The sequence below is a fragment of the Typopeltis vanoorti genome, chromosome 15, assembly GCF_054136105.1.
Source record: "Typopeltis vanoorti isolate ZY-2024b chromosome 15, IOZ_Tvanoo_1.0, whole genome shotgun sequence".
Taxonomy (NCBI): Eukaryota; Metazoa; Arthropoda; class Arachnida; order Uropygi; family Thelyphonidae; genus Typopeltis; species Typopeltis vanoorti.
Genome location: NC_143563.1, coordinates 110,195,039 through 110,209,311, shown reverse-complemented (window position 1 = coordinate 110,209,311; position 14,273 = coordinate 110,195,039). Strand labels below are relative to the sequence as shown.

The following is a 14,273-nucleotide window of genomic DNA, read 5'->3' as shown; positions in this document are numbered from 1 at the left end:
ATCTACCCAATCAATGTTTGTAAAATTAAAGTCACCCATAATGATCACTCCTTTAGCACCCATAAAGATAAATTGGCGATGCATTTCTTCATGGGGTGCTTAAGGGTCAAAGCTGTATAACTGAGAGGAGACCTCCACATAGCCTTTAAAGGAATGCAGAGAACCAACCAGTGCTTCTGACCTAATGTCCAATCCTCACCTTCTCGTGGTGCACCCTTTTGGGTCTCTACCAGGATACTGAACGAACAAGGATGGGCTGCCAATTTGGGATTTAGCTGATCAAATTGTATTCTTATTGGCTTAAACCAATATATAAATGATAGTACAATATGACAAAATTTCATGCCAGCTGGGGCGTTGCCCGGTTAAACAAGACCCTCCATTGTTTTTGCCAGGGAAGCAGGGCGAACAACAAAAAGTCAGCTACTGGAACAAATTTGAAAGCACACCCCAACTCAACATCACCAGAGTTAAAGATCAGTACTATCAACATAAGAAGCCTGAATGGCAAAGAAATGGAGCTAGCTGAGGAATTAGATAAGTACCAGATTGACATAATAGGGGTGACTGAAACGAAAAAGACAAAAACTGGTGAGATCTTTCTGAGCAATAAATACAAAATGTTATATTCAGGCAATAACAATCAAGGAAAAGAAGGAGTAGCCATAGTATTCAACACAAAATACGAGGCTAATCTTCTTGAATGGCAGGCAGTCTCAAATAGAGTGATGTGAGCAAATATCAGAATGAGGAATTGGACAATGAGACTTATTTGTGCCTATGGTCCCCTGGAAGGTTCTACTAAGGTAGAAGTGGAGGAATTTTTTCAGGCTTTAGAAAAAGTAACTGACACAATGAAAAAGGAAAAGTTGGTCCTTGTTGGGGATCTAAATAGCAGAGTAGGAAATGATTGTGAGACATACAAAACTATTTTAGGAAAATTTGGAGAAAACAGCAAAGCTAATAATAATGGCAAATATCTGTTGGATTTCTGCTCGGGACATGGACTAGTTATTACTAACACTATGTTCCAACATAAAAATGTGCACAAATTCACATGGAGAGAAGAGGCAAGGAATAAGAAAAGTCTCATTAACTGTGTTATTGTTGATAGTGATGTTTTTCCACTGGTGCAGGACACCAGAGTGTACAGAGGATTTGAAATTGCAAGTGATCACTATTTAGTCTTGAGCAGGATAAAATTGAATTTCATATTGAAAAGAATAACATGTAAGAAAGTTTTAAAGTGAATAAAAGTTGAGCAGCTCTCAGATGTGAACTGTAGACTAAAAATACACAAAGATTAGAAAGAAAAAATGAAAGAGTTTGAGAACAGGAATCAAACCTTGGAGATTCAGTGGCAAACTCTGAAGAAAACATTGATTGATTCAGCCAGAGAGGCATGTGGTGAAGTTGTCTGCAAGGATAGAAAAATTAGAACTCCATGGTGGACACAGGAAGTTAAAGAGGCAGTGAAGGAAATGAAGAAAGCATATCAAAAGTTCCTGGGAAATAAGTCAGCTTATGCTCTTAGAGAACATAGAGACAAATGTAAGAAAGCTAAACACTGTAAAACTAGCTAAACAAAAGTCATGGGAGGACTTAGGCAAGAACATAGAAAATAAATATCAAGAAGGTGGTAAGATATTCTGGAGCTTGTTGAAGCTTAGAAATGGAGGAAAGAGTGCTGTAAAAGGAATTAGAGATAATAATGGTGACATGAAAATGGGAATAAAAGATATCCTTGAAGTATTGAATAATTACTTCTAAAAATTGCTAAACGAAACAAGCAGTGATAGCACAGTGTTAAAAAACAATCAACCGGCATACAGGAGGAATATATATCGATATTTAAAATAGAAAAAGCCATGGAAGGCTTAAAATGTGGAAAGGCAGCAGGAGTAGATATTCGACCAGAAATGCTGAAGTATGGTGGTATAAAAGTCTTACAGTGGCTGCTCTGTATAGTTCAGAAAGCCTGGAGAGAGGGACAAATTCCTGATGATTGGAGTGGAGCTTTAATAGTACCCATATATAAAAATGAAATAAAACTGAATGTGAGAATTACAGAGGTATTTCCCTACTGAGTGTTCCTGGCAAGATCTATGCAAGTGTACTTGAGAAACGTTTGAGAAGAATTGTGGAAGAAAAGCTTGGTGAAGAACAAGTTGGATTCAGGCCAAATAGAGGTGGTCAGGATCAGATCTTCACTTTACAACAAATAGTTGAAAAAGCATGGGAATATAACAAAGATCTGTATTTAAGTTTTGTCGATCTGGAAAAGGCATATAACAAGGTGCCAAAAGAGAAGCTATTCAATACGCTGCAGTTATATGGTGTAAATGGGGTATTATATCAAGCAATGCATAGTCTTTATTTGCGTTGTAAATAAGCAGTTAGAATTGAAGGAAGTACAGGAAGATGGTTTAATGTAAAGGTGTGAGATAAGGATGTACATTATCCCCTCTGTTATTCGTTATCTATATGGATCACATTATGAAGGAAAGTGGTATTAAACATGATATCAAAATTGGAGATGTTAATGTCAGCTCTTTGCTTTATGCGGATGATGTTATACTTCTAAATAAATCCGCTACAAGCTTGCAAGATTCCCTAACTAAATTGAATAACTGTTGTAATAGCTATGGTATGAGGGTCAGCAATAAAAAGACAAAGACATTGAAAATAGGTAGAATCGTTGAAAATGTCAACTGTGTTGTGACTGGAGAACCTGTGGAACAAGTAAAACATTTCAGCTACTTAGGCACGATTTTTAGTAAAGATGGTAAATTAAATATGGAAATAGACAACAGAATCAACAAAGCTGGCATTGTAGGAAGTCAATCAAATAAATTCATATGGAATAAGAGAGAAATTAGTCGGAACACTAAATTAGCTGTATACAAGACAATGTTCAAACCAGTTTTAACATTGATCTGAGAGCTGGGTTAGAAGTAAAACACTTGACCAAAGACTAGAGACCCCAGATATGGGAGTCCTGAGAAAGATTAGAGGCGTGAACAGATGGCATCAATGGCAATATCATATTAAAAACGAGGATATTAGGAAAGAACTTGACATTGTTGGCATCCAGGAATGCATTAGCAGAGGTAATCTCAGGTGGTATGGTCACTTAAACAGAATGGGCGAGGAAAGATTAGCAAAACAAGTATTCTCTGCCAGGTTAGCAGGAACACGACCCAGAGGACGACCAAGAAATAGGTGGATTTATATGGTACAAAGTGCCTTGGACGATAGAAATATAAGATCTGATAATATTGGAGTCTTGACAAGTAACAGACTGATTTGGAGGAAAATTGTAGATAGGAAGTTTTTTTATTAATGATGTAAATTTTTCATGTAGTACTAGCATATCCTGTACACCCCTTGAGGGTACAAATCAGGAATTTGATGATGATGATGCATTTCTTCATCCCCTGCAACTGAACAGCCAGATCTGTAGTAATACCCTATTGTATATTTCATTTTGTTAGCCTCCACTTCACACCAGATAGACTCAAACTCATTGCTACTTGAGACATTGTTACACTCATTATTTTCTTGCATTTCTACCCTAACTGGACTTAAGTCATCTGATATCATTAGTAGTACTTCTCTTCCTCTCCTATCTCTTCTGTCATTCCTAGTAAATAGTATACCCATTACCCTCGATCCCAGTTACCATATCTGATTCTGATAGTCAGGTTTCACTAATGCCAAGAATCTTAGGCCATATTGTATTCAATAAAGCAATGAACTCAACCCTTTGTTTCAGACTCTCCTGGCATTTATGTTTAGAAATAATAAATTACTACCTAGCGCATTACTTGCATGGAATTAAGTAGGCATACCAATGTCCATAAGGTGCTATTTTATGCTAATTTTTATGCTCTCTTGTTATGCAGTCTTCTCTGTGTATCATTTTGTTTATTTTTGCTTTTAGCTTAAATATTTAATGACATTAACATTATTATTTTCTCTTTATTTCTCTCTCTTGTTGGTGATATATTAATGTTTCATTTGTGATATATTTCCAGTGTGCTATTCTGTATAATATTTAATGTTTTACATGAGTCTAGTAATATCTGTACTAACTTTAATTGTTTTATAATTAAAAATAAACCATTATATTACATTTAGCTCAAATATTAATACCTCTTATTTATTTTCAGGCGTGGACCTTCAAGGTACACTCGTAATTGGCAAGATCAAGAAGCATATTTTAGAGAAAAATCCAACATAATTGGTAATCCCCGGGGCCAAGGTAAAAGACAGGGAAAAAACAGGGGAAGAGGAAGACAAAACAAACTTCCTTTTGATAGCAGCCCTTCTATTCCCAGTCATAATGCTAATATTTATGATGATGATGTTTCTAATGTACATATTCCTGTGCATAATCAAGATATTTATAATAAATGTTTAGAAAACAAGGAGTCAGTTTCTAATAGTAGAAGGATAAACTATACAAAAAACAAATCTCCAAAAGTTATGCTTACAGAAAAACAGGACTCGATCCATAAAACTGATCAAAATGAATTTTCTGCTATGAAACGTATAAAAGATAAAAAACCAGATGAACACCAGATTTGTGACAAAGAGTGGTACAGAGGAGCTGGTGACAGCACACTTTCTTTTCAGCATGGTTTAGAAGTTGCATCACTTAGTACTGAAATGCAGAATTTGTCAGTTGAGGATAGCAAAACAGAATTTGATTATGGAAGTAAATTCTCTAGGAAATTAAATAAATATATGTGTAAGTACCTTAATTTCTAAACTTTTATGTGCAGAGCATTTTTTCTTTTCTTTTTTTTTTTTTTTATATGCCTCACACTTTAAGATCAGCTTGAATATCATAGTGGTGATGATTTATAACAGTACTTCCTTTTAAATTGATCTCATTCTTTTAAAAATTTTTCTGAGGCTGCTGTATTGGGTGAGAAAGTTATTTAAAAATACTTTCTCATATTCATAGTGATTTTCTTCCTTGACTACTTGTATAATAACTAAAACACATTTTGAATGTTAGTCAAGTGGGTTTTAATTTATTGTCCTACATGTTTTGCCGATTTTTGCTATCGGCATCTTCAGGGTAACTATATATAACAATTGGTAACTAAATGAAGGTAACAGACTAGGTTTTAACTGACAGTTCTAATTCATACAAAATTAGTATTGTGTGAGATAATGTGTGTGTGTGTGTGTCTCGGGAACATGATTTATTTGTTACAAGACATAATGTAATTGGTGTGAAAGTTCATTTCTTTGATGATTAATGATCTGATTAAAGCTTTCCAAATTTCCGGTAGGATTAGACCTCGATTCTTATTTAGGTTTCCTGTTGAACAGGTGACTGTAGCAGCCTCCTTGAAGGTTCTGGAATGGTAGTTCTCTTCTATATAGGGCATATGACTCTTATCCCACTCAATGAGATGGTTGGTAGAGGCAGAGTGGCAAGAAATAGCTTGTCTGTTGTTTCTGGCATATCCTATGTGTTCTTTTTGTCTCGTTTCAAAGCTTCTAGAGGTCTGACCAACGTAACTAACACCACAGGAGAAAGGTATATTATATACTCTAGAGTACTTGTAAAATGGATGAGGGTCTTTCGGTGATCTTAAAAATTTCCGAATAGTATTGACTGGCTTGAATGCTACTCTAATATTGTGTGGTTTTAGAAGGATAGCCAATTTTTTGGAAATACTACTGACAAATGGAATAGTTATAGTACTGATGTATTGGGTGTCATCACGTTGTCTTTGTGGTATATCCGAAAAGAGGATATTGTTGCAGTCTTTTAGGATAGCTCTCTGGATATTGTAGTTAATTCTTTTTGTAAGTCATCTTGGTCTGTGTGTAATGTATAGCTCTTTTCTTAAGCATATGGATAATGCTAAGTTTCTGGGATATATGATGAGACAAGTGGAAATTGAGGTAACGTCCAGTATTCGAAGGTTTTCTATACACAGACAGGTTGATACTGTTATTGGTTTGTTTTTTTATTAGAATGTCTAGAAATGGAAGTTTTTCATTTTTTTTTCAATTTCTAATGTGAATTTGATGGTATGGTGGAAACTATTGATTTGGTTGAGATAATCCATTAGTTCTTCTTTTGTATGATTCCAAATGATAAAGATGTCATCAACATATCTGTACCAAGTTTTCAGTTTTGGAGTAATTTGGGATAAAATTTTATCCTCTAGGTCTTCCATGAATAAGTCAGCGCAAGAAGGAGTGAAACAGTCTACAAACAACTTACTAATCCGGTAAGTTGTTTGGAGACTGTTTTTTGCCAAATGAAATAGTTCGAAGTTAAACAATGATTGGACAAAGTAGTGATGTTTCTTGGGAACAAGTTGTCTAAGATATGGATGACTTCCACAACTGGAATGTTTGTAAACAGAGATGTGACGTCAAGGCTTGCTCTAGGATATCATCTTCAGATATAGGGATAAGAGTCGTATGCCCTATATAGAAGAGAACTACCATTCCAGAACCTTCAAGGAGGCTGCTACAGTTGCCCGTTCAATAGGAAACCTAAATAAGAATCAAGGTCTAATCCTACTGAAAATTTGGAAAGCTTTAATCAGATCACTAAACATCAAAGAAATTAACTTTCACGCCAATTACATTATGTCTCATAACAAATAAATCATGTTCCCAAGACACGCGCATTGCCTCGCACAATACTAATTTTGTATGAATTAGAACTGTCAGTTAAAACCTAGTCTGTTACCTTCATATAGCTTACCAATTGTATTCCCTGAAGATGCTGATAGCAGAAATCGGCGAAACATGTAGGACAATAAATTAAAACCCGCTTGACTAACATTCAAAAAAAGTGTTTTAGTTACTTTCTCGTATTTTTGTCAAAATGGCAGTTTGTGTGTTGAATCTAGGCAAAATAATCTTGAATTAGAATGAACATAACCAAAATGGTATATAAATTTATTCTATACTATCCTTTCAAAAGTTATTTGATACCTATCTTTTTGCAGGAAAATTAACTGTTATGCAGTATGTTAATTATTGTGGCCTATGATGGAGATCATTGGTTTGCTTGGAAAGTTATACTGATTATTATGCCAAATGAGTACTCAGAGTTAACAGTTTCAGAGAGGAATGATAACCATATATTAGTGAAAAGCATTTAAAATGTTTTCAAGTCCACAGTTGTGCCAGAGTTTTAGCAATTTATTGGCATTTTACGATGGGATCCTCCTCTCCTTGAGAGAGCTGGTTACCACAACTTGCTTTCTTATTCTAGATAACCTGTTTGGAATGCAAGCAGCCATGGCAATACATAAGAATTTCCACGGCATAGAGAAAGCTGTATGTCATAAATTTTCATGAGAGCTGTAGACTGTAAGTCTTAATAACAACAAGTACATATTGTCAATTGGGACAGACCAATTATTCACTAAAATCCTTGATTTTCACACTTTGGAAACATGTTTTCATCACATTTTCATTAAGTATATCCCTTATAATTGAATCTCCTTATAGTAACTCCTGTCCAAGTGGCAACCATGCCTTTTAGTCTCTATTGACCACCATTGTTACATCAGGATGGTTCTGTTGCATTATCTACAAAGAAAAAACCACCTCCTGTCTTCTTATGTCTCCTCCAACCCTGACGATCATCTTGGTAAATGTCCCTCCTCCCAACCATTTAAAATAGTTATCACTCAATGGCTTGTCTGACCTTTTGCCAGAAAACATCAGAAAAATCTTGTACAAATTAGATACCAAAAAGTCTACTTGTCCTGATGTCATTCCTCTATTTGTTTCAAGGTTTGTACACCAGAGTTGACTCCCACTCTGTCACCTGTTTTTGCTCTCTTTTTATTCACTAGTACTATCCTGCAGTTTGGAAGTTAGTCCAGCTATGGCATAAAGGTGTAATAATTAAGTGTCCATCATTTGTTCCCCCCCCCCACACTCCAAATCTGAGATTGGCTTGCCAGTTTTCTGACCAGATGCACACTTCATGTGATATTAGATGATTCTTTATGCTGGGGTTCCACAAGGTTCTGTTCTTTTGCCTATCCTCTTTCCTTCGTATAACAGTGATCTACTCCAGCTTACCACCAATTGGTAAGCTGGAGTAGATCCAATGCATAATTTGGTGATAATAGCACATTACACTCCTCTTTTTTATTTGACAAACCTTGATGTGCACAGATCACAACTTCATGATTCTTAACTTCTATACTCTAAATTCCAGTCTCTAAAATATTTATCACTGTGGTTTGGATAACCTTTGTCCATTTCACTGCTAGCAAAACTCAACTCTGCTTGTTGTGTTTTGCTAGCAAAACATACACCTTTGTTGGAAATCATATCAGCAGAGTAAGAAATTAATCCTAGACATATTGATATGTTTGGGGAAAATTTGGAGAAAAGGGTAAAGCTAATACTAATGGTAAGTTCTTGGTTCCTGCTGGATTTCTGTTTGCAACATGAACTAGTCATCACTAATACTATGTTTCAACATAAAAATGTGCACTATATTGACAGAAGCAAAAGATGGGAAAAAAAAAGTATCTCACTGTTTCAGGATACAAAGGTACACAGGAAATTTGAAGTGATTATTACTTAGTTTTAAGTTGGATAAAAATGAATATCATATTAAAAACACATGTAAAAGTTTTAAACAGAATAAAAGTTGAGCAGCTTTTACAGATGAACTATAGACTCTACTTGAAATATTATTTAAGAAAAATTGAAAAGAGTTTGAAAACAAGAATTAAACCTTGGAGACTTGGGCACTCTCTGAAGAAAATCTTGATTGAATCAGCTAATAAGGCATATTTTGGAGTTGTGTACAAGGATAAAAAAAATATAGAACTCCATGATGTAAAAATGCAGACTTAGAAAAGAAGAAAGCGTTCAAACGTTTTTAGCAAGTAAGTCAGCAGATGCTCCAAGAGAATACAGATTGTATTCTCGTGGAGCAATGTAAGAGAGCTGTAAATGAAATGTAAGAGAGCTAAGCTGTATGTAAAAGCATCTAAACAAAAGTCATGGGAAGACTAATAAGAATATCTATCTATCTGTTCCCTTCTGCCATACGGCCAGGGGAGGGTAGCTATATATGCTACTATACTAGGGAGATGATTATGAGCAAGGTGGTTTCCCGTTGCCTTCCTTGCCGTAAGTATTTTTTTGACTGTAACCTGTGTGTTCACGGGGCCGGTTTGCCTGCTTGCGGGATGAAAAACCCCAGATAAACTGGCGGAAAAAACCCTACTGTCCATGCCCAAGACCGGCTAACTTGGCTATGGCTCAGGAAGATCCTTGAGCTCCTCACGTCTCCGACGGGAATCGAACCTAGGACACTCCTTCCCCAGGCATATGGTTGCGAAGCACTAAGCCACTAGGCTAACCGCGCGGACAATAAGAATATAGATGATAAATATCAAGAAGGTGGCAAAATGTTCTGGAGCTATTAAAAAAAGATTTGAAGTTATTATTTTCCTGATCCCCATGGAATCAAAAGACTCATCGCAGGAGGTCAACACTAGTGAAACGAAGTCTATCATGCCACTCCTTAAAATCATCCATAGTCTGCATGTTCACTACACTCTGTCAGGAAATGCATTCCACGTTCCTATACACTTCCAGGGATAGCCCCTTGTCGTTGCTCCTTTCCCTCATTCTATGAAAAATATCTTCAGTGTTGATTCAGTAACAACCCTTCAACAACTTAAATGTTTCAATCGTATCCCCCCCTTGCCTTCTATCCACCAAACTCTGCGGTCTCCGTGCCTCAGTCTATTCTCATAATTAATGTTATACAGTCCTGATATCATTTTTGTCTGTCTCTGCACTCTCTCCAAGGTTATTTCATTCCCTTCAAATCCTAGTGACCAGATCTGAGCACAGAAATCTAGATGTGGTCTGTTCAAAGCTTTATACAATGGGACCAGCACACTTTTATCTCTTATGGTCAATGTTCTTCTCAACATTACCATATTTCTCTGAAAATGGCTTCACAACATTTGCAATAGTTAGTTTTCATATTATGATACAATCCGTGAGTCCCTTTTACGAGAAGGTATGGCACCATCTCAATCCCCCCAAATTTTATCTAGGCTTAAGACCGACATAGTTGACAAATCAGGCCTATGGCTGGGTCAGTATTACTGACTGTAATCTGTGTGTGTTCATGGGGCCAGTTCGCTTGCTTGCGGGATGAAAACCCCCAGATAAACTGGTGGAAAAAATCCTGCTGTCCATGCCAAAGACCAGTTAACTTGGCTAGCTGAGGAAGATCCTTAAGCTCCTCATGCCGTCGACAGGAATCGAACCTAGGACACTCCTTCCCCAGGCATATGGTTGCAAAGCTCATAGCCACTAGGCTGACCGTGCGGACACCTTTGCAATATGCCTCCATAACATTAAATCTCCATCCATAATCACCCCAAGATCCACCCTTCTGTGGATCACAAATTTTAAAGCCTTACATTTAGTTGCATTAAACTAACTTCCTCATGCCTTTTCCCACCTTTCCAGCTTATTCAAATCCTCTTGAAGAGCAAAAACATCAGCACTATTACTAATAACCCTCCCAAGCTTCACATCATCTGCAAACAACTGAACACCTCCCTGTAGTTATTTGACAATATCATTGACATAAACATTGAAAAGCAATGGTCCCAAGGCTGAACCCTATGGAACTCAACTTGTAACGTTCCTATTTTTGATATCTATCAGAAAGCCAATCACCAATTCAATCCACTAACCTGATATCCAAATCCATATGATGCAACTTAAAAATCAACTTGTCATGTGGCACCCTGTCAAATTCCTTTGGAAAAATCCAAAAAAATGACAGTGTATGCCTTACCTTCATCTACTGCTCTTCTTACCCTATTGTAAAAAAGGTAACCAGATTTAAAACAAGAATGCCCTTTAACAAATCCATGCTGGCCTGCATAAATAATATTACCCTCATCTGCCCAATTTGTACATGGATTCTTACCAATTTCTCCAAAATCATCACTACTACAGAAGAAATACGAATAGGTCTATATTTTGATACATACTCTCCATGAATCTGCCCCATTGCGAAACTTGCATTAAACAGTCACTTTATTAGTACGGTCAGTTTCATAGCACATTCTCTTAAAACACATAAAATTCCATCTAGTTCTTTTAGAGAAAGATGTTGGAAGTTTATTTTGCACTTGGTTAGACTATAATAAATTTAGTTTAATCCTTTATCCAAGTGTTTATTTTACACTTGGATAAAGATGAGAGCTTGGTCCACCTTTGCTCGGAGTTACCTGGTGTTGCACCACCTTACCTCAGTCCTGAAGATATTTTCAGGTGCAATCAATCCACTAACCAATCCACTTTATCCAAGTGTAAGCAGACTTTGTTTGCTTACACTTGGATAAAGGATTAAACTAAATTTATTATTATCCATTTAGCTCCTCTGCCGTATTAACATTTAGGTACTCAGTAGTCGGAATACATCATTCACTTCACCACTCATTCATCTAGGAATAAAGCCTGTAGTACCAGGATGAAACACTAATAAAGCGATCATTAAATAGTTCAACTATGTCATCTGTTCAACATTTTTTATCTTGCATTAAGTTTTATTAAGAAATAAAACTTAATGAGAATTACAGAGGAATTTCTATACTAATTGTTCCATGTAAAATTTGTACAAGTGTACTTGACAAGAGACTAAGAGAAATTGTGGCTGAGGAATTTGGAGAACATGCTGGGTTCTAGCTTAACTGGTCATCAAGATCAGATATTGTAGTTAAGAAATCACGGGAACAAGAATCTGTATTTAAGTTTTGTAGATTTATGAGAGACTGAAATGGAGTATTTTAGGTTTATCAGAGACACATTGGTGCAGAGATGGATTCATGGATTTACCAGAAGGAAGACTATACCTATCAGGAAAAAAAGATAACATACACACAGAAGGAGTTGCATTATTAATTGAAAAGAAACTTACACACTCAGTAATTGAAATAAAACCAGTGTCTCCTAGAATAATTACAGCCAAACTTCAAGCAGAAGAAAAAGGGTAAAGCAATTAAAATAATCCAAATATATGCACCAGACAGTAACCATTCAGAGGAAGAAATAGAAAATTTCTATGAAGAACTTCAACAGGAAATAAAAAATCCCAAAAATAGAGAACTCATGATAGTGATGGGAGATTTTAAATCTAAAATAGAACAGTTCACAGCAGACAAAAAAGATCTGATGAGGAAATTTGGATACGGAGAGCTTAATGACAGAGGAGAACAATTACTCCACTTCTGTAAAGCAAACAGTCTAATGATTACAAACACATTGTTCTATCAACGCTCTAATAATAAATATACATGGACATCCCCAGATGGTAATATAAACGGTCTAATGAAACCTTTGCTACGAGTTGTCCTGTGTTGTACTACCTTACCCCAGTCCTGAAGATATTTTCAGGCCCAAACTTTGTTTGCTCACACTTGAATAAAGGATTAAACTAAATTTATCATGGTAATATAAAGAACTGCATAGACTCTATCATCATAAACAAACAATGGAAAAGATCAGTAAATAATGTATGAACATTAAGAAGTTTTGATTTCGACACTGACCACGAAATATTAACTGCCAAAGTGAAGATTAAAATTCAACAGGAAAAAACAATATCGGAAAAGAAGAAAACATCAAGCAGAAGTCGATTTTTAAAACAGATGTGCTTGAAATGAAAACCCTTCATCTTCCAGAACAGTAGAAAATACTGGGGAGAAGGAAAAGAAACAGTGTTATCAATTGCAAAAGACACTCTAAGTAACAAACTCAAAATAAACAAGCAGTGGATAACCCAAGAAATCGTAGCTACAATAGAAGAGAAAAGAGAGGCCAAGATACTTGTAAACCAACAAAACAATGAAGAGAATAGAGAAAAATACTGAGCACTAAAAAATAAAGTTGATAACCTATGCAAAAAAGCCAAAGAAAAATGGTTAGAAGAAAAAGCTAAGAAATGCCAAGAAGCATACCAACAAAAAAACTTAAAAGTCTTCCATGATACTGTAAGAGAAATTACAAAGGAATTCTCAGCAAAAGCAGTAACAATGATAAACAACAAGATGACTGAAACCGGGAATATTGAAGATATAAGAAAAATCTGGTCAAACCATTTCAAGACTATCTTCCACCAAGGAAACAAAACTACAATGCCAACAATAGAAGAAAATAATGACCACCCAAAATTTTTACAAGAAGAAGTTAGAAATGCAATAAAACAGATGAAAAACAATAAAGCACCAGGCATTAATACTATCCCTACTGAACTGTGGTCATATGGAAGCAGCATCTCAATAGAATATTTAACAACCCTATTAAATAAAATACTACAAACAGGAGAGCCAGATGACTGGAGAACTAAAGATCATCCCAATATACAAGAAAGGAGACAGAAGAGACTGCAGAAATTACAGACCAATTGATTTACTTTCCCACACCTATAAAATATTCATAAGAATTATACAAAATAGATTAAAAAACACCTACGAAGAAATGATAGGCATAGAACAAGCTGGTTTCCGAAGAAACTATTCAACAATAGACCAAATTTTCACACTGCACCAACTAGCAGAGTTCAGCTGGAAAGACCATAAAGAACTATATTGTTGTTTTGTGGACTTTAAACAGGCTTTTGATAGCATCAACAGAGAAATCCTTCTTAAAATTCTACTAGAAATAGCAATAGACAAATATATAATATAATTTCTGATAAAATATTACTCTAAGACAAATGCTATAATTAAAAAGGACAAGAAAGGAAAAGAAACTATAGAGATCCAAAAAGGAGTAATGCAAGGGATGCCCATTATCCCCATGCCTATTCAACATATATCTAGAAGAAGTTGTAAAGAAGGCAATAGACGATGAGCCTGGAATCAATGTCAATGGTTTAAACATAAATAATATCAAATATGCAGATGATCTCGTCCTTATTGCAAGACCCCAAATGAACTGCAAAAGTTGATAAACAAGCTAAATGAAATCTGTAAAAATATGACATGACAATAAATATACAAAACATACAGAATTAGACAAATAGAACTATTGATAAGAAAAATATTAAACAGTGACAACAAAAAATGATTGAATCCAAAAATGAAAATGAAAGAATGGAAAAATTGTCTTAGAAAGATTGCACGATAATATAATGTTGGGGGGGGGGGTAGTGAAGAACCGTATACCAAAAAGATACTTAGAAAAACCTGGGGGAATATGACAGGATGGTCTTGGAA

At 35.5% G+C, this 14,273-nt stretch overlaps 1 protein-coding gene across 3 annotated transcripts in view; it reads left to right on the top strand.

Moving 5' to 3' along the window:
- The window catches only part of LOC150099075 (uncharacterized), a 162,297-nt gene that overhangs the window by 124,751 nt on the left and 23,273 nt on the right, over positions 1–14,273 (top strand). For all 3 annotated transcript variants that reach the window (XM_090405059.1, XM_090405060.1, XM_090405058.1), the window contains one exon: positions 4,173–4,753. In XM_090405059.1, the coding sequence (XP_090261185.1) occupies positions 4,173–4,753 (581 nt within the window). The remainder of the gene's footprint in view (positions 1–4,172; positions 4,754–14,273) is intronic.